The sequence below is a fragment of the Cervus canadensis genome, chromosome 9 (assembly GCF_019320065.1).
Source record: "Cervus canadensis isolate Bull #8, Minnesota chromosome 9, ASM1932006v1, whole genome shotgun sequence".
NCBI lineage: Eukaryota > Metazoa > Chordata > Mammalia > Artiodactyla > Cervidae > Cervus > Cervus canadensis.
Genome location: NC_057394.1, coordinates 59,945,264 through 59,969,661, shown reverse-complemented (window position 1 = coordinate 59,969,661; position 24,398 = coordinate 59,945,264). Strand labels below are relative to the sequence as shown.

Below are 24,398 nucleotides of genomic sequence, written 5' to 3'. Positions count from 1 at the left end.
GACTGAACCAGGCCTGCCTGCTGAGTGAAAGCGCCGAGTCCTAACCACTGGACCACCAGGGAATTCTTTTTTATATTTTTATTCTTTCAAATGTGTTCAGGGATGTTTTCTGTTTCAGAGTGTGGCCTATCTTCACATATGAATGTGAAAGGAATGTATATTCTGCTGTTGAAGATGAAGTATTCTTTAAACATCAATTAGAGCCATTGATGGATGGTGCCTTTCAGTTCACCTGTATCCTTACTTCTTTTCTGCCAGCTGGACCTGTCAATTACTGACAGAGAGGTGCTGAAGTGCATTTTGTATAAGTCCATTTCTCTCCTCTCCTAGCATAACAGTATTCTTAAAATTTTTTCAGTGTTTTTTCTATAGTTTGCAATGTACATTTAAAATGAATTTAAGTCCACTTTCAAATGCCTATACCCCTTAGCAATTCCTCCCTCTCTTCCCTTAGAACATTGGTGTCATCCATTTTATCTATTCATACAGTTAATATGATAATACCCTGTTGCAGTCATTCCTGTGAACATTTATCTATTAGATCAATTCAAAATAATAAAAATGAATATTGTAGTTTATCTACATTCATTCCTTCTCTCACACTCTTCTTATCTTTGTGAGATGCAAGTTTATGACCTATATGATTTTCCTTTTCTCTAAAGAACTTCTTTAACATTTGTTTTTTAATTGAGATAAAATTGACATGTCACATTGGGTAAGGTTAAGGTATGCAACATGTTGCTTTGATATGTATATATTACAATCACGTTACCAAGTAACGCTAGCACCTCCATCACGTCCCATGATTATAATTACTTTTTTTGTGGTGAGACAATTTAAGATTGAAGTTTTTAGCCAATTTGAAGTATATAATATGGTATTATTAACTATAATAATAAAGCTGTGCATTAGATCTCTAGAATTCACTAACATTTCACTGTGATCTGTTTCCTTTGACTAACATCTCCTTAAATCCCCCACTATCTCTGAGCTTCCTGACCTGTGGTTTAGTGTCTGCCAGTAAGTTGGAGAAATTCTAGGTTATTACTGTTTTCTTCTTTTATTCCCTTCTCTCTCCTTTCTCTCTATTCCCCTGTGTGTGACACATTTTGTAATTGTCCCACAGCCCTTGTAGATTCTGGTCCAGTTTGTTTTCCTAGTCTTTATTCTCTCTGCTTCTGTTTTCTTTTCTTTTAAAATATCTCTTTATTTACTTGACTGCACTGGGTCTTAGGGTCTTAGCTGCAGCACGTGGGATCTTTCATTGACATGTGGGGTCTACTTCCCTGACCAGGGATTGAATACAGGCCCTCTGCTTTGGGATGGTGGAGTCAGCCACTGGACCATCAGGGAAGTCCCCTCAGTTTTCAGTTTGGACTGATACATCCTCAAACTCAGTGATTCTTCCTTCAGCTGCATAAACAAGCCCATAAAGGCCTTCTGCATTTCTCTGTTGGTGTTTTTGACCTCTATCATTTCTTTACTTTTCTCTGTTTCATTGAGGTTTTTTCCTGAAGTTTTATCCTGTTTTGTTTGGAACGTATTTCTGGGTTGCTTCATTTTGCTTGACACTGTGTTGCTTTCTATGCATTAGAGGCCACAGTCACCTCTCCCTGTCTTGCTGGGTTGGCCTTGTGTAGGAGATGAGAGCTTTATTGTTCGAGCTGCCCTAGCTCTTCATTGTTTCTCAATTTCCCTGTGAGTCAATGGTATTCTACTTTTAATAGCTCCCAGCGGTTGAGGATGTGCCAAGACCAGTCAGTGCCAAAGGAGAGGATCTTAGTCAGCACCTAGATTCACGCTGATTGGAAGCCAGATCCCCAGGGAAGCGGCTTTTGCAGAATGCAAGTATATACAGTCCTGTGGGGTGGCAAGCGTAAGCCCCACCGACTACCAGAGCCAAGGGATCCAGAGGTGTCCTCTAGGTGACAGTTGCAAAAATCAGGGCTCCAGACAAGTGAATTAGTTCCTTTCTAGGAGATGCCAGTGAGGTGCAGGCAGGCAGAAAGTGAAAGAAAGTGAAAGTCGCTCAGTCATGTCCCACTCTTTGCCACCCCATGGACTCTAGCCCCAGCCAGGCTCCTCTGTGCATGAGGATTTTCAAGGCAAGAATACTGGAGTGGGCTACTATTCCTTTCTACAGGGGATCTTCTTGACCCAGGAATCGAATTCAGGTCTCCTGCATTGTAGGTGGGCTCTTGACCGTCTTAGCTACCAGGGAAGCCCAGGCAAGGGGAGAGTATAAAGATGGGGTCCCCTGGCTGACATTCCCTGAGCCCCTCCATAGCCTCCTGATGCTTCTGTGTGTGTGTTAGTCGCTTTTTGTGATCCCCTGGACTGTAGCCTTCCAGGCACCTCTGTTCATGGGATTGACTTGCCAGGCAGGAATACTGGATTGGGTTGACATTTCCTTCTCCAGGGTATCTTCCCAACCCTGGGATTGAAGCCGGGTCTCCTGCAATGTAGGCAGCTTCTTCATTGAGCCACCAGGGAAGCCCCCTCGATGCCTCTAGATGCATGCCACACAGCAAGCCTGCCCCTAAATCAAAGTTCCAGGACAAGCAAGTTGGCCTCTTCCTCAAAAAGCTCTGGGGTGTATCTCAGGCGGTTCTCTGTGCAGTACCCAGGTGGTGGTGGCCTGCCAAGAGCTATCTATCAGATTGCTAGAGTCTTGTGCATGCAGGAATACAGGGGCCCCTGGCCACCAGAGACAAGGAATCAAGCTGCCAAAACCAGAGGACCAGAGGTAAGAACTGGGGCACCAGATAAGCATAAGAGCTCCTCTCAAAGAGATGCTGGCCCACTGGAGCCGAGCAGAGGTAAATCATAAAGATAGCATCACCCTCCAAGTTCTCAGGAAATGTTTAAGGTCAGCCTTAGATGTGCCTTTCATTAGAAGCCTGCCCCTCGGGCAGCAGCTATGATGATAAACTGATAGGCCTCTCCCACAGAAAGACCAAGCTTCTGGGTCTGTTGCCTCTGACCATGCCCCAGGGATGGTAGAGGTTTATGAATTCTTTCTCCTTGATTCCTGTTATAGGACTCCTGGAGCAGAAACCCCACTGGCCAGCAGAACCAGGTGACAGAGGTGTCTGCCAGCAGCAGTCGCAAAAGTCAGGGACCAGATAAGGGTACAGGTTCCTTTTTGGAAGATATTGGTGAGCTAGAGCAAGACAGAGAGAAAAGGCAGATTGCATTCATGGGTCTCCATTCCCCAAGAGCATCTCCATAGGCCCATACCAGCGAGTCAAAGCAGCAGCCCAACCTTTAGGCCAAAACTCCTGAACAAAGAAAACAGGTCTCTTTCTCAGAAAGCCTGGAGAAGCATTTCAGTCTGCTATCGGTGCGGTGTCCTGGGGTGGCACCCTGCCAAGAACTGTGTCTCTGATTATTACAGTCCTGTGGGGCCCAAGAATGCAAGTCCTCTCCTTTGGCACTGGCTGGTCTTGGCACACCCTCAACCACTGGGAGCTATTAAAAGTAAAATACCACTTGATTCACAAGGAAATTGAGAAACGATGAAGAACTAGGGCAGCTCAAACAATAAAGCTCTCATCTCCTACACAAGGCCAACTGGGCAAGACAGGGACAGGTGACTGTGGCGTCTAATGCATAGAAAGCAACACAGTGTCAAGCAAAATGAAGCAACCCAGGAATGTGTTACAAACAAAGCAAGACAAAACTTCAGGAAAAAACCTCAGTGAAACAGAGAAAAGTAAAGAAATGACAGAGGTCAAAAAACCACACAAACGGGCCGGTGTGCGTGCTTAATCGCTTCAGTCGTGTCCAACTCTTTGCGACCCCAGGGACTGTAGCCCACCAGGCTCCTCTCTCCATGGGATTCTCCAGGCAAGAATACTGGAGTGAGGTGCCATTTCCTTCTCCAGGGGATCTTCCTGACCCAGGGATTGAACCTGCATCTCTTACATCTCCTGCATTGGCACCTGGCGAAGCCTGTATACAAACGGGGACAGTGGACATGTGTAGAAGTTCCCCTTTGGGAGATAGTGGTGTTCTGGAGAGCCGCAGGGTGGAGATCCACCTACTGGCTGGAGCAAGGTGGCGGGGGTCGGGGGAAGCAAAGATGGCATCCACCGAAAAGAGGAAGAAAAGAAAGAAAAGTAGTAGAAATGAAAGTTAGAAAAAAGAGGGAGAGCAGGAAGATCGCACCTGCCAGCCTCCATCCCCGGAGTTTCCCAGCAGGCCTCTGTACCCTCAGGCCAACACAGTCAGAGCAGCGAAGTCCTTTTCACAAAAAGCCTGGGCACTTTTCAAAGGGCTGCTTCGCGCTGGGCCCTGGCACCAGTGGGTCAGCACACCAGCCCTCGGTTTGCTAGAGCCAAGTGTCTCCTGTGTGGTCTGCCCTGCTGGTTTTCAAAATCAGATGTTGTGGGGGCTTGTCTTTCAGGAGCAGGTCTTAAAGGCTGGGGTGTCCAATATGGGGTACAAACCCTTCACTCCTCAGTGAGAAGCTCCAGGTGTTGAGATCCCCCCTTTGTGGGTACCCGAGCTGGGGGTGAGGGGCTTATGGTGAGATTGTGTCTCTGCCTTTCCCACCTGCTTCGTTGCGGCTTTTCCTGTTGTTTAGCAGGTGTGAAGGGTTTCTCTGCCAGTTTTTAGGTTTCTTTCAGAGGAAATTGTTCCACTTAAATTCGGTATCTCAAAAAAAAAAAATGATAATAATAAAGGGACTTCCCCACTGGTCCAGTGGTTTTAAGACTCCATCTTCCAATGCAGGGGGCACTGGTTCAATCCCTGGTCAGGGAATTAAGATCCCATGCTCCATGCAGTGTAGCCAAACAATAAAATAAGAAATTAAAAAGAAAAATCAATTCAGCGTGTCCATAGGAAGAGGTGAGGTCAGGATTTTCCTACGTAACCGTGCTGAACTGGAACCTCCATCACTTCTTTTTGGTTTCTTTCTTAGAATTTGCTTCTCTCTGCTTACCCATCAGTTGCCCGTTTCCTGCATGCTGTCACCTTTGTTCTTAGAACACTTACCATAGTCTTTAGAGTTGTTTTCAACTTCTGGCTTGATAAATTCCAACATTCCTGCCATATCTGGTTCTCGTTTCTCGTCAAAATGTGGTTTTTGTGGGCAGAGGAGCTGAAGTCATCATCAAATGTGAAATATTTAAAGCAGATACGCAAGTGTTTCAAAGTGCAGACAGTTAACTATGTTGCTGTGGATGATGGTGCTGTTGGCAAAACATGTTTTCTGATATCCTACACAACAAATTTCTATCTGAGTATGTACTGTTTTTGACAACTATACAGTCAACAGTTATGATCGGTGGACAGCCATATACTCTTGGACTTTTTGATACTGCAGGGCAAGAGGACGATGATAGATTATGATCTCAGTTACCCACAAACAAATGTAGTTCTAACTTCCCTGGGAGCTCAGATGGTAGAGAATCTGCCTGAAATGTGGAAGACCCAGGTTTGATCCCTGGGTTGGGAAGATCCCTGGGAGAAGAGAATGGCTACCCACTCCATCATTCTTGCCTGGAGAATCCCATGGGCAGAGGAGCCTGGCTGGCTTCAGTCCATGGGGTCACAAAGTGTCGGACACGACTGAGCGACTCACACTTATTTACTTAGATATATTTCTAGTCTGTCTTCCAGGGGGCCCTTCATCCTCATTCGAAAATGTGAGAGAAAAATGGGTGTCTGGGACTTCTCTAGTGGTCCAGGGGCTAAGACTCTGTGCTTCCAATGCAGGGGGCCTGGGTTCCATCCCTGGTTGGGGGACTAGATCCAGCATGGAGCAACTAAGACCCGGCACAGCCAAATGAATACATGTTTTTTAAAAAGTGAGTGCCATAGTTAACTCACCACTCCTTTCTTGCTTGTTAGGACCCAAACTGACCTCAGAGATGACCCCTCTGCTGTTGAGAAACCTGCCAAGAATGAGCAGAATCCTATCACCCCAGAGACTGTTGAAAAACTGGTCTGGGTGGCCTGAAGTTTGCCAGGTATGTGGCGTGTTCTGTACTCACACAGAAAGGCATAAAGAATGTATTTAACAAAACAATTTTGGCTGCCCTGGAGACTCCAGAACCGAAGAAGAGACAAAGGTATGTGCTGTTGTCAACATCTCTCCAGGAGTGTTTCTGCATAGCTGGTGTCTGCATGATCCTACAAGCGATATTTCAGTCAAACTAAGGATTACACATTAAAATTTGTTTGTGGAATAATAACAAAAACTGCACCTACTTACATGTACTTCTGTGAGACAAGGCCCGTAGATATGGCCTCCTTCCCTCTCTCAATACCAGTGAATTTTGAGTAATCATGGATTGTCAGAAAAATGATCAGTGCTAGTTTTTGTTTTGTTATTTCCAAAAAGAATTTGTTGCTGTTGCTTTGATTAAAAGCAAGGCACACTTGTGATGGCTCTGTAACAGACTGATTTGGATGGTTGAAGGTGTTCCTATGTTCCACTCGGGAGAGCAATCTAGGATGTGCGTGCCGTATGCTTAGTCACTTCAGTCGTGTCCAACTCTCTGCAAGCCCTCCAGGCTCCTCTGTCCATGGAATTCTCCAGACGTGAATACTGGAGTGGGTTGCCATATCCTCCTCCAGGGGATCTTCTGACCTGGGGGTCAAACCCACATCTCCTGTGTCTCTTGCATTGGTAGGCGGATTCTGTACCACTAGACCACCTGGGAATCTTGGTGGTGTTTTGTTTTTTGGGTTTTTTTTTCCTTTTTCTGGTGGGGTGGGGCAGGAAGTGTGTGTAGGATTTGGTTTTATTTAGTCTTGTGTTTTTAATTCATTAAACCATTGAACAGCCCTTAAGGGGAGGAGGACAGACTGATTCCACATTCTACTTCCTAAATTTAGTTTAGAAAACATGTTCCCCACATGGTACTCTCAGAAAGGAGTACAGTAAATGCCTCATTTAATAATATAATCCTTTAGGGGAATTCCCTGGCAGTCCAGTGGTTAGGACTTGGTGTTTTCACTGCTGTGGGCCCCGGATTCTATCCCTGGTCGGTGGAACTAAGCTATATTAATATATACTCTGTAAGAGTTGCCTTTTCTCTTGACCCTTCGGCAGGTCCAGTATTTAATGAAACTCATGAAAGTGGGGAGAACCCGTCTTGCTCCTCCCCTGTTCTAGGATGCACTATATATGTGTCTGTAGCTCTCAAGGAAATTTGTCTGCCATTAGCTGATTTTTTAAGTTACTTCCTGTTTTCAGTGATAAATGTAGAAAAGTATTGTGCCTTTTGAAATACACAAAATGGATTGAGTGAAAGTTGCTCAGTCGTGGTCCAACTCTTTGGAACCCATGGACTATACAGTCCTTGGAATTCTCCAGGCCAGAATACTAGAGTGGGAAGCCTTTCCCTTCTCCAGGGGATCTTCCCAACCCAGGGATTGAACCTAGGTCTCCCACATTGCAGGTGGATTCTTTACCAGCTGAGCCACAAGGGAAGTCCAAATGGATTGAGTATACAGTTAAAATACATATTTTCCCCCGGTCCAAAAAAAAAATATGGTTTGGCCTTTAAAATTTTTCCTTGATAGCCAGACTTGATGTGCAAGGTAAAAGGGACTGTTCTAAATAGACTGGTACTAATGTGGCCGCCAGGTGGGGCAGGGAAAGTCCTATTGGTCATGAGGACGTTTCAGCCTTCTGGGTCACCTAGGCCACTCAATTGTGAGCTTCAAGTGTTTTTATTTTTAGTTTTTTTTACTGTCTTCCTTCCCCTTAGGGTGATCTTCCCTGGTGGCTCAGATGGTAGAGTTCCTGCCGCCCTCCCCAACCCCCACCCCAACTCCAGGATTCTTGTCTGGAGAGTTCCATGGACAGAGGAGCCTGGCAGGCTACAGTCCATGGAGTTGCAGAGGGGGACACGGCTTAGCAACTTTCGCTTCTTCCCCGTAGATAGGACCAAGTGGGCTGCAGCTGTGTAGTTCCTTCTTCCCACGTGAAGGCTGTGGTTAAGTGGAGTTGGTTATTTCTCCTCCCCTAGGTGAGGCTCTTGTAAGACCCCAGCAGACTAGGCTTTGATTTAATTAGCTTCTCCTGAGGGCAGGCCTCATTAAGAGAGAGCCCTGGGGTATTTAAGAACAGGTTCCATTTCCCCTCACCCTTCAGAGGAATGAGGCGGTTGTTCTGCCGTGTTAGCTGTGAAAACTCTCAAGCTGAGGGAGTCAGAGGCGCCCCTGCTTTGAGTGGATTCTCTGGCGTTTTTTAACTCTACGGTTATCCACACTGAGCGTCTAGCAATTTAGCAACTGTATTTCGAGTCTGCCTACGTCAGCACCGGTTCCTGCCTCGGTTCCTACTCCTGGCTCTGTGCTCGGTAAGCCAGTAGTCCGGGTTTTTGCCTCTCCACGGAATGGGAGCGTGCCCTATGTCCTCCCTTCCCTCAGGGATCCAAGAAGAGTTGTTGATTTTCAGCCCATTCAGCTTTTTAATCATTACTAGGACAGAGTGGTGACTTCTAGGCTCTTAACTGAGAAGGGGGAATGGTTTTCCTATTTTTTTTTTTTTGCTTGTGGTTTGGAACGTTCTATCAGAACCCAGAAGGGAAGGTTGGGGGGCTTGGGGGAGCATACTTCGCTCTTCTTTTAGTTGCTGGAGAAAATACTGAGTTTCCACCCTCCCAGCTGCGGCGTGAAGGGGACCCCAGAAGGAATAAGCCTCTGCCTCCTCCCAGGGTGCCCACTTTGCAGCTTTTTAAACTGTGAAACATAAAGTACATGTGTTCCGTGTAGTTTTGTAGCAGGACTGTTGCTTAGGACAGTGTAAGATCTCTTCCATTTGGGTTCAAGATTGGTCTCTGTGTTTTTTCCGGAAGACTGAATCTCCAATTTGGAGTTCATGTAGGGGCTGTGGTGGGAAAGGAAACCTGCCCTGCTGATGAAAAATAAGAGTGTCGTTAATAAAACAGTATTTAAGGATAGATATTTTTAAAAATTTGTTATTGGAGTATAGTTGATTTATAATGTGTTAGTCTCAGATGTATAGCAACGTGATTCAGTCATACATATATAACTTCAGGTTCTTTTCCCATGTAGCTTATTTTCCAAATAGGCTGTGGTAGCATTCTCTGTGCTATACAATAGGTCCTTGTCAGTTATTTACCGATTTTATATGTGTGTGCTTAGTCACTCAGTCGTGTTTGGCCCTTTGCGACCTCATGGACAGTAGCTCACCAGGCTCCTCTGTTGATGAAATTTTCCAGGCAAGAACACTGGATTGGTTTGCCATTTCCTACACCAGGGAATCTTCCTGACCCAGAGATTGAATCCAAGTCTCTTGTGTCTGCTGCACTGGCAGTCAGATTCTTCACCGCTAGCATCACCTATAGTACTGTGTGTAAATTGATCCTAGGCTCCTAATTTATTCCTCCTTCCTCCCACCTTTCCCCTTTAGTAACCATTAGTTTGTTTTCAAAATCTGTGAGTCTGTTTCTGTTTCATAAATAAGTTCATTTATATAGTTTTTTAAAATTAGATGCCACCTATGAGTGATATCCTATTTGTCTTTCTCTGTCTTACTTCACTTGGTATGATAGTTTCCAGGGCCATCCATGTTGCTTAAAATGGCACTATTTCATTCTTTTTAATGGCTGAGTAATATTTTATTGAATAGATGTACCACATCATCTTTATCCACCCTTTGTCGATGGACACTTAGGTGGCGTCCATGTCTTGGCTTTTAGAGATAGTGCTGCAGTGAGCATTGGGGTGCATGTATCTTTTCGAATTATGGTTTCCTCTGGATATACACCCAGGAGTGGGATTGCTGGGTCATATAGTAGTTCTATTTTTAATTTTTTTTTCTATTTTTAATTTTAAAGCAACTTCCATACTGTTTCCATAGTGCTTGTACCAATTTACACTCCCATCAACAGAGTAGGAGGGTTCTCTTTTCTGCACACCCTCTCCAGCATTTATTGTTTGTAGACTTTTGATGCTAGCCATTCTGACCAATGTGAAGTGATATAAGGATAGATACTAGATTAGGTCAAATTAGGGTCACTTAAGTTTCAGAAGAGGTAAGAAATCTCCATTGACCTGCAGTATTTTTTCATAACACACCATTATTCATAAGGGAATAATCAGTATTGCCTGGAAGGGGAAGGATTTGAGGATCACTAGGACCAAGTGCCGGAGAAGGCAATGGCTCCCCACTCCAGTACTCTTGCCTGGAAAATCCCATGGACAGAGGAGCCTGGTAGGCTGCAGTCCATGAGGTCACTAAGAGTTGGACACAACTGAGCGACTTCACTTTCACTTTTCACTTTCATGCATTGGAGAAGGAAATGGCAACCCACTCCAGTGTTCTTGCCTGGAGAATCCCAGGGATGGGGGAGCCTGGTGGGCTGCCGTCTATGGGGTCACGCAGAGTTGGACACGACTGAAGTGACTTAGCAGCAGCAGGACCAAGTGCAAGATTTTGGGTATGTTGGGTGCCTCAGGTAGTTTGACTAGTTTGAATTTAAGAGCACTGTTGGTCTGCTTTATTTTTCTAGAGGATGGAGGGTGGTGGAAGTACTTGTTGAATATCCTGAGTAACCTGACTGTTGAAGTGAGTTTCTCTGTCACCAGGGAGGAAGCAAGGGGCCCCCATATATGGAAAATTCTTTCTGGTACCAGCTTAGCTACAGTTGTGGCAGTAGTCTGTTTACAGAAAAAAAAAGCTTCTAACCATCCCCCAAACAAAGATATACATGTTCTCCTTTTTTGTGTATAGAAAGGGAAGAGGGTAACGAGTAACTGAGGGGTCCAGAGGTGGGAGAAGAGGATAGAGTTCTTTAGATTTCAAAACACTGTTGTGGAAATCAAGTCCACTGTTTAGTGGCTCGGTGTTACTTTCTTTTGTTGTGGCATAGAAGGGAGAGGCACTCATGCAAAAACAAGGGATTGGGCTCAGCAATAGCTACCTAGTCCCTGAAACACTCAGGGTTGTCTTTTGGTCTCAGGGAAGGGGTCTTTTTTCTCTTTAAATTTTTATTGAAGTATAGTTGCTTTACAGTGGCTTCCCTGGTGACTCAGTGGTAAAGAATCTGCCTGCCAATGAAGGAGACGCTGATTCGATCCCTGGGTTGGGAAGATCCCCTGGAGAAGGAAATGGCAACCCACTCCAGTATTCTTGCCTGGGAAATCCCATGGACAGAGGAGCCTGATGGGCTACAGTCCATGGGGTGGCAAAGAGTCAGAGACAACTGAATGACTCAACAACAACAACAACATAGCAGCTTTACAGTGTCGTGTTAGCCCCTGAAGAGTGAATCAGTTATATATATGTCCACTCTTTTTTAGATCTTCCTTCTCATTTACATCACCACAGAGCTATAAAACAATATCTAGCAACAAAATCAAACCAAGAGATGGCACCTCCCCCCCCAAACCAAATTCAAATCCTTCCCATGCTACTGTGGACGCTTGTCTGGAGTACATGGATCAGAAGCTGGACTCCAGCATAAACCACTTCAGGGACATGGCACTGGGGCTCAGAAAGCCTTAGGATCTGGGTGGAGCAGATGGGGGCCTAGAGATGGATTTCCAGTTCCATTCCAGTAATGGCACCAAAGTACCATCAAAGACAAAAACCAAACAAGGTGGTCAAATGGTAACGAATCTGCCTGCAATGCAGGAGACCTGGGTTTGGTCCCTGGGTTGGGAAGATTCCCTGGAGAAGGAGATGGCTACCCACTCCAGTATTTGCCTAGAGAATTCCATGGACAGAGGAGCCTGGCAGCGTATGGTCCACAGAGTCACAAAAAAGTTGCACACGACTGAGCGACTAACACAGTGGCACCAAAGTGTCAAAGACAAAAGCCAAACAAGTAAGGAAACTGAGTTTATTCAGACTGTTGCCGTTATGGAGGATAGTTTGGACCCAAAATTGGGGTGAGTTTGCCTTAGATTTTTTTATAGGGAGGATATAGACAAATTATAGGTAGAGTGGTTTATAGTTAGAATTGCTTTAATAACTTGGGGACGTCTTGGTCAGCTGACTAGGAAATGTGTATAGCTACTTGGCCTCTTGGTGTCTAGGTACTTTGGGTTTGTTACTTTTTTTTTGGATGCAGGGCTTTTGGGATCTTAGTTCCCCGACCAGGGGTCAAACCCATGCCCCACCGAGCTGAGTCCAGTGGTTAACTGGACCACCAGGGAGTGCCCCCCATGGGTGGTGCCCTTTTCATCTCAGTTAATCATTCATAAGACAAAGGACTGGGACATGGAGACCCTGTGTTTGGCCTTGTTGGTAGGCTCAGGCAAAAATGGAAAGGTCTGTGCTTAACCTTCTCACAGGTGCATGAGGGAATCTTCTGTGAGCCTTATGGTAGTCGTGAGAAAGACAGGACGATGACTCTAATATGAGTCATGTGGGAAAAGATGGTTTACTGGGGTTGTTTTTCAATCACCAAGTCGTGTCTGACTCTTTGTGACCCCATAGATTGCAGCATGCCAGGCTTCCCTGTCCTTCGCTGTCTCCCAGAGTTTGCTCAAATTCATATCCACTGAGTCACTGATGTCATCCAACCATCTCATCTTCTGTCACCCCCTTCTCCTGCCCTCAATCTTTCCCAGCCTTAGGGTCTCTTCCAATGAGTCAGCTCTTGCTGTTGTGGTTACCTATTTCCAATCACAAAATGGTAGGCTGATTTCCAGGGGGTGGGAGAAGTTGAAGATATTTCTTAATTATCAATGTTTGTTTTTTTTTTTTTGTGGCACAGGGATTAGGTTTAAAGTTCAACACTGGCAGTTTCAAGGTGAATTTTTTTCACTATGATCTAGTTGTTTTGGTAGTATTTGTTGAAAAGATTGTCCTTTCCCCATTGAATTTGTTGCTGCCAATGCTGCTGGATTTTCCAGGCAAGAATACTGGACTGGGTTGCCATTTCCTTCTCCAAATCTGGGGTGGACTGCCATCCCCTCCTCCAGGGGATCTTCCCAACCCAGGGATCAAACCCAGATCTCCCTCACTGCAGGCTGATTCTTCACCGTCTGAGCCACCAGAAAGCCCTGTTGAAAAGGCTTCCTTTCCCCATTGAATTTGTTGCTGCCAATGCTGTGTTTCTAAAATTAAAACTTCAGTTCCTCAGTTGCATTAACCACATTTCAAGTGTTTTAAGTGCCACATGTTGCTCATGGCTACCATAATGGATAACACAGATAGAGGACATTTTTATCAACACAGAAAATTTTATTGAATACTGCTATAGGCCTTATAGCAAAGTGTCTAATAAATATTTTGCTTTTTGCGAAAAGCAATAGAAAGCAAACAATAGTGTTAAAGGCATATATGAAAAAGTTAAAACTTGACGACTGAGCACAATTTATTTTGAGGATTTTATAGTGAGGAACTCCAGGAGATAGTGAAGGACAGGGAAGCCTGGCATGCTGCAGTCCGTGGGGTCGCAAAGAGTCAGACACGACTGAGCCACTGAGTAACAACAATAATGAGGCATGGAGAAGACAATGGCAACCCACTCCAGTATTCTTGTCTGGGAAAGCCCATGGTCTGAAGAGCTTGGTGGGCCCCATTCCATGGGGGGTTGCAAAAGAGTTGGACATGATTTAGCGACTATACAACACTATAGTGAGGCAATGTTGACAAATACAAATATAAAAACAATTTTGTAAAGCATACATTAGACCAGACTAATTCAAAGGATGTTTGGGCATGTATGATGCTGAGCTCCTAGGATCTGGCTCAGTACAGAGTCTCTTTGTTAAATATTTTTATTTAAAATTCTCCTTAATAACTAGAATTCCAGAATCTTTAATTTGGGGATGATAGTGAAAGGACCTGTACTGGACTAGTTATTAGCATTTCTATTAAGAGAATTAATGAAAATACTTTAGCACTACTTCCAGAACAGGAAACATAGACTTTATGAGACCACCAAAGCATCTATTAATATTCTTGACTTGCATATTTGAGAGAATTCATACCTACTGCTCTCTGGCACCACAATTGAACAACCTTGTAGATATTGCTAGATGTTTAAAATATGATCAGATCCTTCCGAATTTTTTCCAGAGAGGCAAGTTTAAAGGCTGTACACTATAAAATCCAAAATACTGACAATACCAAATGCTAGGGAGGATGTGGAACAATATGAACGCTCATTAATTGTTGGTGGGAATGCAAAACAGAAGAGCCATCACCTTGCAAAACATTTTGGCACTTCCTTACAAAGTTAAACATAGTATTAGCATGTGATCCAGCAGTCACACTCCTTGGTATATACCAAGATGAGTTGAAAACTTATGTCCGTGCAGAAACCAGCACGAGTGTTTATAGCAGTTTTATTCACAACTGCAAAAATTCAAAGCAAACAAAACGTCATTTAGTAGGTGAACAGATAAGTAAACTGGTATACAATGAAATATTATTCAGTGAAAAGAAATAACTATCAAGCCATGAAAAGACATTTGAAAAATCCTGCAGGTTTGTTTAAGCTTTTTGGTTTTTTTTTTTAATAAATAGATTTTAAAATCAGATTTTAAGGTTTATTAGAAAATTCAACAGAAAGCTTTATTAATCTGAATTGAATATTGCTAAGTGAAAGAATATATACTCCAACTGCAAGACATTCTGGAAAAGGTAGAACCAGACAATAAGAAAATTAATGATTCCGAGGGGCTGGGAGGCAAGGAGAAGGAAGCATAAATAGGTTGAACAGAGGTTTTTTTAAGATTGTGAAACTGTTCTGTGTATTATTGTCAAGATTGGTACATGACATACATTTATGACAAACATGTATGCCACACATACATGTACATGACATACATGTTATGACAGATACATGACATCCATGACATACCTGTACAACACAGAGAAAATCCTAATATAAACTACATGTTTTAATTAATGATAGATCACTGTAAGTTCAAAACTTTTAACAAGGGCATACACTAAAGCAAGATGTTGTAAACAGGTGAAACAGAGTGGGTGGAGTATGTGAGAGCTTCCTGTAGCTTTCTGTTGGTTTTTCTAGTAAACCTAAAACTGGTCTTAAAAATCTATTTATTAAAAGCAAAAACAAAAAAACTTAAAAGGTATCTCTGCAGAAACCTGTAGGGTTTTTCAAATTTCCTCACAGGCTCATGGTCTCAAATGAGAGGGTGCTTCATTCTTCATAAACGCTAGAAGAAAAGCTAAAACTCATTAACCTTTATATTATGGGTACTGCGTATAAGTACGTTATTCTGCTAATCAACAAATATTTATTCAAAGCAAGGAGAGCCAGCCTACGCGATTTATGTGTGTATCATCTAGTTCAATTGTCACACAAAGCTATGAAGTACCACTGCCATTAACGTTTTTAAAAAAAACAAGAGGAGGCTCTGAGAGAAACCAGACATCTGATAAATACAACAACGGGCATTTAGTCTGAATTCCAAACCCAAAGTTCGAAATCATAAAACCGAACGGAAGAGAATTAACAATTTCTAACTCCGTCCTCCGAAACAATGAACGGCCGACAGATCTCGCGATGCTATTGAAGCTACTACTACTCCCAATATGCAAAGCGGTTTCCCTGCCACAACCCGTGCCGCAGCAGGTGCCGCAGCCTGTGCCGCAGAGTCCGCGGGGTCCCGGCATGCCTCGAGGCGCGAAAGGCAACCTGGGAGCCGTAGTTCTCCAGGACGCCTAGTGGTGTTGCCAGCGCAGCGGTGGCGGATCTCTCGCTTCCAGCCAGTAGGTCCTCTGAGGGCGAGCTGAGGCGGAGAAAGGGCGTGGAACTGGAACCGGGTGAGTCGGACGCTGTCTACGCGATCGAGGGAGGCGGCACCGCGGCAGAGGGCTGACTTAAATAAATGGACCAGTGCTGCAGTCTCTCCGGAGACACCGCGGTCTGAGCGTCAGCGAGAAGAGGGTGAGGAGGCGCCAAAGCCTGGTCCTTGCACCCGTTCTCGTCCTTCGCTCCCCGCAGCCCTTTCCACCATGCAGTCCCGAGAAGAAGCTTCGCGCTCTCGCCGCCTCATCAGTCCTCGCGGCGGGAAGCGCCCCAAAAGGGTTCACAAACCCACGGTTTCAGCTTTTTTCACGGGCCCGGAGGAGCTGAAGGACACGGGCCATTCTGCAGCCCTGCTGGCCCAGCTCAAGTCCTTCTACGACGCGCGGCTGCTCTGCGATGTGACCATCGAGGTGGTCACCCCCGGCAGCGGGCCCGGCACGGGTCGCCTCTTCCCTTGCAACCGTAACGTGCTGGCGGCCGCGTGTCCCTACTTCAAGAGCATGTTCACCGGCGGCATGTACGAGAGCCATCAGACGAACGTGACCATGCACGACGTGGACGCCGAGTCCTTCGAGGTGCTGGTCGATTACTGCTACACCGGTCGCGTGTCCCTGAGTGAATCGAACGTGGAGCGCCTTTATGCAGCCTCTGACATGCTGCAGCTGGAGTACGTGCGGGAAGCCTGTGCCTCCTTCCTAGCCCGCCGCCTTGATCTGGCCAACTGCACGGCTATCTTCAAGTTTGCTGATGCCTTCGGCCATCGCAAGCTGCGGTCACAGGCTCAGTCATTTATAGCCCACAACTTCAAGCAGCTCAGCCAGATGAGTCCAATTCGTGAAGAGTCCCTGGCCGATCTGACCCTGGCCCAGCTGCTGACCGTCCTGCGCCTGGACAGTCTCAACATCGAGCACGAGCAGACGGTGTGTCACGTGGCGGTGCAGTGGTTGGAGGCGGCTCCCAAGGAGCGGGGTCCCAGCGCTGCAGAAGTGTTCAAGTGTGTGCGCTGGACCCACTTCTCTGACGAAGATCGGGGCTACCTGGAAGAGCTGCTGACCAACACCGTGGTGAAGAAGTACTGTCTGGACCTTGTTGAAGGGGCCCGGCAGATGCGGTATGGTGACACGTTGTGCAAGGCTCTGGTGCCCAAGCCGGAGAGCAGCGGCGGCAGCAGTGGCGGCGGCGTTGTTAGCTGCGTTGGTGGCGGCGGCGGTGGCGGTGGCGGCAGCAGCAGCAGCGTCGTTAGCCTTGTTCTTAGCGGCGGCGGAAGCAGCAGCCCCGTTGTGCCGGTGGCTGATCATCTGCCCCAGAGGCTGGGTGTGTGTGCCAAGAAGATGGTGATCTTCTTTGGCCATCCCCGAGATCCCTTCCTGTGTTGTGACCCATACTCGGGGGACATTTACAAAGTGCCATCACCTCTGACCTGCCTTGCTCACACTAGGACTGTGACCACCTTAGCTGTCTGTGTCTCTCCAGACCATGACATCTATCTGGCCGCCCAGCCCAGGAAGGACCTCTGGGTGTATAAACCAGCCCAGAATAGTTGGCAGCAACTTGCTGACCGTCTGCTCTGCCGGGAGGGCATGGATGTGGCATACCTCAATGGCTACATCTATATCCTGGGTGGGCGGGACCCCATTACCGGTATTAAACTGAAGGAGGTGGAGTGCTACAGTGTCCAGAGAAACCAGTGGGCGCTGGTGGCCCCGCTGCCCCATTCCTTTATTTCCTTTGACCTGATGGTCATTCAGAACTATCTGTATGCTCTCAACAGTAAGCGTATGTTCTGCTTTGATCCCAGCCACAATATGTGGCTGAAGTGCGTTTCTCTGAAGCGCAATGATTTTCAGGAAGCCTGTGTCTTCAATGATGAGATCTACTGCATCTGCGACATCCCTGTCATGAAGGTGTACAATCCAGTCAGAGGAGAGTGGAGGCAGATTAATAACATTCCTTTGGTGTCGGAGACTAACAACTACCGGATTATCAATCATGGCCAGAAACTGTTGCTGATCACCTCACGCACCCCGCAGTGGAAGAAGAACCGGGTGACCGTGTATGAATACGATATTAGGGGTGACCAGTGGATTAATATAGGTACCACATTAGGCCTGTTCCAGTTCGATTCTAACTTTTTTTGCCTCTCAGCTCGCGTTTATCCTTCCTGTCTTGAACCCGGTCAGAGTTTTCTCACTGAGGAGGAAGAAGTACCTAGTGAATCCAGCACTGAGTGGGATTTAGGTGGGTTCAGTGAGCTGGATTCTGAATCAGGGAGCTCAAGCTCTTTATCTGATGATGATTTGTGGGTTCAGGTAGCCCCTCAGTGAAATGCATAGGATCAGCAGAGTGTGTTACAGGTAAATTGAAACACAAAGGTGTTTTTACTGCTTTGGAAAGTATCTTAAAGAGATACCCTTTCTCTTTGCTGGAAAAAAAAAAAAGTTGATTAATTTCAGGTTTGGCTTAGAAAGGGTATTGTTTGAAGTACTAATATAATTTCACATTACAGAATTTAAACATCCTTAAAAGAAATCATCCTATTTAATAATTTACTGTTCTAAAAGTCCAGTGTGGATTTGTTTGGTATGTTTATGTTTGACAATATAAGTTAATTGTAATCAGTAGTCTTCTATGATTAATTCTTCTATGATTAAATCACATTGTCTCGTGCCACAAGTGTTTCAACTTGAATTTTAATTTCTATACTAAAAATCTGATTGGATAGGGATTATGAGGGTGGGAAAGCATATATTTTTCCTTCAGAGCAGTGTAGTAGATTTCCAAAACTTTAAACTAGTGGGTTTTTATAAAATGTGTTCTAACAAATGTAGTCTGCTAAGTTTTATTTCGGTGTTCTCTTTTTTGGGAAAAAAAATTATATATATGTTTAATGTGACTAAATGGTGGTTTCACTTGTGACAATGTATAGAATGGTCATAAACTCACCAAAAGTAAAAACAAAAAAAACATGATTCTGTTTGAACAGAAATTTCAGTTTAAATATGTAATATAACATGTATTTGCAAATAGTGAGCAATTTTCCATCTAAAAAAAATTCCATTCTAATAGTGTCACCAATTATCTAAAAATCTTTAAAAAAAAAAAAGCTAACTTGCTTTGTAGGTTCATATTTTAAATCTATACTTGACAAATATTTCATTGAATCAGAGGAATAATCCTTTTTTTCACTGGACATGATTGTGGAAATTTTTATCCATTGTCTTAAAAAGTTTATGTGATTCTTAAAATATTTTGGCTGTATAGTTTCGGTGCTTATCTTAGATTTGTCAACAAGGTGTGATTATTCTTTACTGTTTTGTGAGTAATATTGGTTTTGAAAGTATGTACCAGTTAAGAACAGTATTTTATTGAAATCAGTAGTTATTGTGTCTATCAACTCTCAAAATCAAGTGCCAGCAAAGAACTTTCAAACTTTAAGTCGTGTATAGAATTGTTTTGTGTAGCACTGAAAAATTCTGTCAGTTTTGTAAGTCGCTAAATGTTATTATCAGCTTAAAGGTATTTTTCTATTAAAAGTTTACAGTTAAATAACATAAGTGGATGATAGCATTTGGGGCCAGTAGTGAAAGTATATTTCGTCTAAAATATTTCTCTATGCAGTGGTGTACAAGGCTATTTTATTATGGTATTTGTACCTGTCCTGTGTTTCTCTATGAACCCTGCTCCAGTCTTTGTTTCTGTCAACATATGTAAGGGAAAGAAAGTCCAGAAATAGAGAATAAATGGCACAAAACTTACACTGTTAAATACAAGAAAATGTAAGTGCTTACCTCTTGAGGTTTTATTGGATATAATTGTCATGATACATACACATGATAAGTGGCCAAATGCTTATGATGTATAACTTTTTCTACACACAGTCAGAATTTCCTCTCTGAATCTTCATTCAGTGACATGCTAATTCCTCTTCTGTTTTTTTCTCCAGTGACAGAATGCTAACAGTTCTTACATCCTGGCAGAGAGTACAGAGGAATGCCATCTTTCTGGTAGGGATTGAAATTTTTTTATTGAAATACCATAGGATGAAAACAGAGAAAGGCATAAAAGGTATTTTTGTTTTTTACAAGTTGTTCTTAGACATTTTAATGGGCTGTTTGAAGATTCTACATGACATTCCTGTTCAACATTTTTAGTGAAGTTCAACACTTGTCCAACCAGTATGTGTTCCTTCAGAAGGACAAACGTGCTTTTGGTTGCCTTCAGAAGGGCAAACCTGCTTTGAGTTGCTTAAGGCTAAATTTTGTTTCATTTGACATCAGGGTTTTTCTGGACACCATCCTTAACACAAAGCTGTTTCTCCATAGGATTATTTTTTGGCCAACTTTTTCTTCGCCAGTTACTTCTTATTGATAGCTTTTCCTTTTATCAGGTCGAAATAGAACAGTGATGATCTCAACCAGGTCTTAATTCTGCAGAATTAACATATGCAACTGATTGATAAAAAACATATTTTCCCCTTGTCATTTTCAACCTTTGATTTAAAGCCTAAGCTAAATAGTGATATCTTGGTTTACGAAAAGGTTTTCCTGGGAAGAACTTTGGTTTTGTGCTATATTTGTGAACTAGAGAATAGTTGTTAATCATTATTTTATGGATAAGTGATTTGTATGTGATTAGTTACAAATAAAACATACTAGAATCCAGGCTTTTCCGACTTTTCAATTCATTGTTTTCTGCTAAATGTATAAAACCCTTACTTGTACAGCGAATGGCAACTAGCAGTGTTGAAATCTCTTCTTAACAGGAAAGTACCTTTGTCCCTGTTTTCCAATTAATCAGCACATCTTTTAGTAAATATGTTTATAGGCCTACTCTTTGTAAGCTTCAGAATGACCTTAATTATCTTTTGTATCTATCCCTGTAGGCTGAAAAGCTTTGTCAAAGGACCCAAATTTTTTCAAGTTCTTTTAAGTTCAAATGATAAGTGGCATTTGGATTTCCAAAAGGATAAAGTAGAAGTATTTGTCCCTGATCTTGCTGAGAATCTGGGGAACACTTTTGATCTACTTCTAAGAAAAAGGCCGATGTCATAACATCCCTGAAATCATACAAGTATGATGACTTCTGGAGCTCATCAGACCTAAGATAAGAGCACTCATGACAATCTCTCCTCCCCATACTTGCGTAAAAGCTTTAACCCTTTTCGTCATTTTAACTGAATTTAAATAAACATTTATTATTACAAATACGATAAAGCTGGGAAGTATTAGGAGCCAGCTTTGGTTATAGAAAATATGACCATCAGTAGAAACTTGAAAGGATCAATGTCATTTTTACAACCAACTAGAGGGTTCAATATATACAAGCCAATTGTTTGGGTTTTTTTTTAAATAATAGAAAACAAAAGACACTATTCCCAGAAGTTGCCAAACCTCTAGAATACCATGGAGAATACCATGGAGGCAGAAGGTTTGTGCAAAATAGGAGCAAGGACCCCTCTCTTTTACTCTGAGCCATTGTCACTCACCTATTTCATCAAACTTCCATTCCATCAAACATTTTTAACTTTGAGGACTCAACATGGGACAAGGCAAAGGAGAGGGGGAGGTGACAGATACTGTTGTATAATATTTCATCCATATCTGAGACATTTTGTCCTGAAACAGCCTCATCTGTGGGAGTCGCTTGTCTCTAATGGAGTCACCGTTTTTCATTGTCACTTGTAAATCTAAAATTGATGCACAGAATCTCCGTATCAAGAATATTCTTTTGGGTAGACCATTAATTGTGGGGGAACAGTTTAAAAGGACTTTGTAATTGTCAGGCAAAGTACGTCTTCCAAAACAGGTATGTTTATGCCTTGAAGAAAGAGAAGAGCCAGAACTCTTCAATTGTATAGATCATGTTAAGAAAAGAGAATTTTTTTTTTTATATCATGACTGAAAAATTCAGCCATGGCACTTAGTTCAGGTACAGCTTGCTCCAGAGTCTCAATATCTTCAGGGCTTTCACTATACAGAGAATATGTCACGGGGTAATGTTTTCCCTTGCTTTCTGCATTGGTTAGAATATATTGGTAATAGAGACCCATAATTGTATAAATATGAAGTTTCTCCTATGAAAGTCCAATCTTTTATTTTGTCTAGAAAGTTGACTGAGACCCAGGCTTTTCTGTTTTCTTGTTCTGCTACCCTTAGGGTGTTGTTCTAACCCACATGGTCCAAGCTGGTTCACCCTTGTGTCCACATTCCAGCCATTAAAAGGAGAGGAAAGGGGAGGGGAGGGCATGACCCTTCCGTGTGAGGGAGGTTTTGAACATTGCTTCAGTCACATGACATTGGCCAGATCTTAACTACAGAGATGTATGGAGCAGCAGGAGGGCCTTGGAGAGGTAGTCTTTGCTTTGGGTCAACGTGTATCTAGTTAAACTTCAAAGGTTCCTTCCTATGGAATGGGGGGAAAGGCTGTTAGGTTAAACAACAATATTATACCACCTGTCAGGCCAGGTTCTGTCACATGGCAGCCAGGACGATCATACCATCCCAGGAGTTACTGCCATCAATACAACGTGAACTAGACCTCCCACCCCAGAAACACTCAGAGAGCTCCCTGGGCTCTTGCTGCTACTCTGTACAGAAAAGGCAAGGGTGCCTCATCTTGTTCTAATTAAGAAAAGCCTCCTAGACTCAGTGTGTGCTGGTACCCTAGATCCTGAGCTAAAGTCTAGTATTCATTGTATCAGGGAATGTTCCAGCTTCCTAAAAGAAAAGAATACCAGGAAAATGGCTCTGAATAATCAATGGCAGTATTACTTCTATTTAAAATGTGAAGTATCAGACTTCTATGGTGGTTCAGTGGTTAAGAATCCACATGCCAATGCTGGGGACATGCGTTCAATCTCTGGTCCAGGAAGATTCCATGTGCCTCGGGGCAATTAAACCTGTGCTCTGCAACAAGAGAAGCCACTGCAAGGAGAAGCCTTCATTCACCACAGCTAGAGAAAGCCCTTGCGCAGCAATGAAGACCCAGTGCACCCCAAAATAAAAAACATAAAAATTTAAAAAATAAAATGTGGAATATCAATTATACAGGAATGATGAAAATGGAATATTTCTTAGAGCAAAATGAGCTGTTTAGCAACATTCTGGCATTTTCTGTGCTGGGATCATCTTTGCAGTGCTGTGCTTCTCCCCCTCTGTTGAAGCTCAGACCAATTAGCCACAGTAGTCTATTTAAAACTTAGTGTCTTGCTGAACTTTTTACTGACTTCATGTTAATCACAGTTCATGCAATATATACATATAGTGTTTTGTGTTTGTGAAAACTTCAAAACAACTGCCAGAGAACATTTTGAATAATTGTGTCCATCAAGTATGTAACTGATCATCATAATTTTCATTACAAATATCCATACTTATTTTCAAAACACCCTCAAACAGCCCTTATTTTCATATGTAACCCTAATCCCCACCAGCGAGAAGAGTAAGTAATACTTCTGTGAGTAGTTGGATTTCGTTAGTACACTGTTGCTGTTCAGTAGCTAAGCCTTGCCTGACTCTTTGTGACCCCGTGGCACACCAGGCCTTCCTGTCCCTCACCATCTCCCGGAGTTCATGTCCATTGAATCAGTGATGCCATCAACCATCTCTTCCTCTGCCATCCTCTTCTCCTTTTGCCTTCAGTCTTTCCCAGCATCAGGGTCTTTTCCAGTGAGTTGGCTACTATGATCTTAGTTTCTTTAATGTTACGTTTTAAGCCAGCTTTTGCATCTCCTCTTTCACTCTCATTAAGAGTTTCTTTAGTTCCTCTTTGCTTTCTGCCATTAGAGTGATTACATTAGTACATTAATGAAGACTATAAGACCCCATTCTCTATTTAATTTCTTGTCTAAACACAAGATTTTTGATGTTTGCTGTGACTGGGCTCTTCATGTTTTGCGCTAGCTACTGCTTGGTGAAGGACAGGGAAGCCTGGCCTGCTGCCGTCCACGGGGTGGTAAAGAGTCGGACACGACTGAGCAACTGAAGAACAGCAACACTGCTTGTTTAGTATCACAGGTTCACTACTTTCTTTTTTTTTTTTTTTACTGATTTTATTCATTTATTTATTTCTCTATTTCTTTTTTTTTTTAATTTTTTTATTAGTTGGAGGCTAATTACTTCACAACATTTCAGTGGGTTTTGTCATACATTGATATGAATCAGCCATAGATTTACACTTATTCCCCATCCCGAAGAACAGCAACACTGCTTGTTTAGTATCACAGGTTCACTACTTTCTTGTGTGGTCTTACATGCCGTCATTATTCCGCATATTGATTTGTTTGCTCTTTGTTACATGGCTCGTGCACTAAAATGTGCACTCTTCTTAGAGAAACCACGTCTGATTTTTCCACGGCTCCTAAGCCAGCGCCAGGTACATCGTCAGCATCCAGTGGCTGTTTGCTGAACAAAGAAATAAATGTATTTTGTGCTTGTTTGCATTTATATAAGAAACACTCGCATTCAGAGCTCTCATCTTTTTGTCAATTTTCCAGCTATGAAGGAGAGCTATTATTAAACTCTTTTGTCTGATTGCCATAGCAACCCACTGGCCTCCAGAGCTACAGGTTATTTCTGATGGGCATATTCTCCTAGACAACCAAATACGCAGCGTTTTCAATTATGGAATAATGATGCTATTATAAATCACATTTCTGACACTATATATTTCTCT

At 43.3% G+C, this 24,398-nt stretch overlaps 1 protein-coding gene and 1 pseudogene across 1 annotated transcript; both read left to right on the top strand.

Moving 5' to 3' along the window:
• Nucleotides 1-2,503: 2,503 nt before the first annotated feature.
• LOC122447282 lies at nt 2,504-6,168 on the top strand (annotated as a pseudogene).
• Nucleotides 6,169-15,581: 9,413 nt separating this feature from the next.
• On the top strand, nt 15,582-20,389 carry LOC122447497 (kelch repeat and BTB domain-containing protein 6). Its single transcript, XM_043478147.1, has one exon. It carries the CDS (start codon nt 15,932-15,934, stop codon nt 18,047-18,049), a length of 2,118 nt encoding a protein of 705 aa, XP_043334082.1. The 5' UTR covers nt 15,582-15,931; the 3' UTR covers nt 18,050-20,389.
• The last annotated feature ends 4,009 nt before the right edge of the window (nt 20,390-24,398 follow it).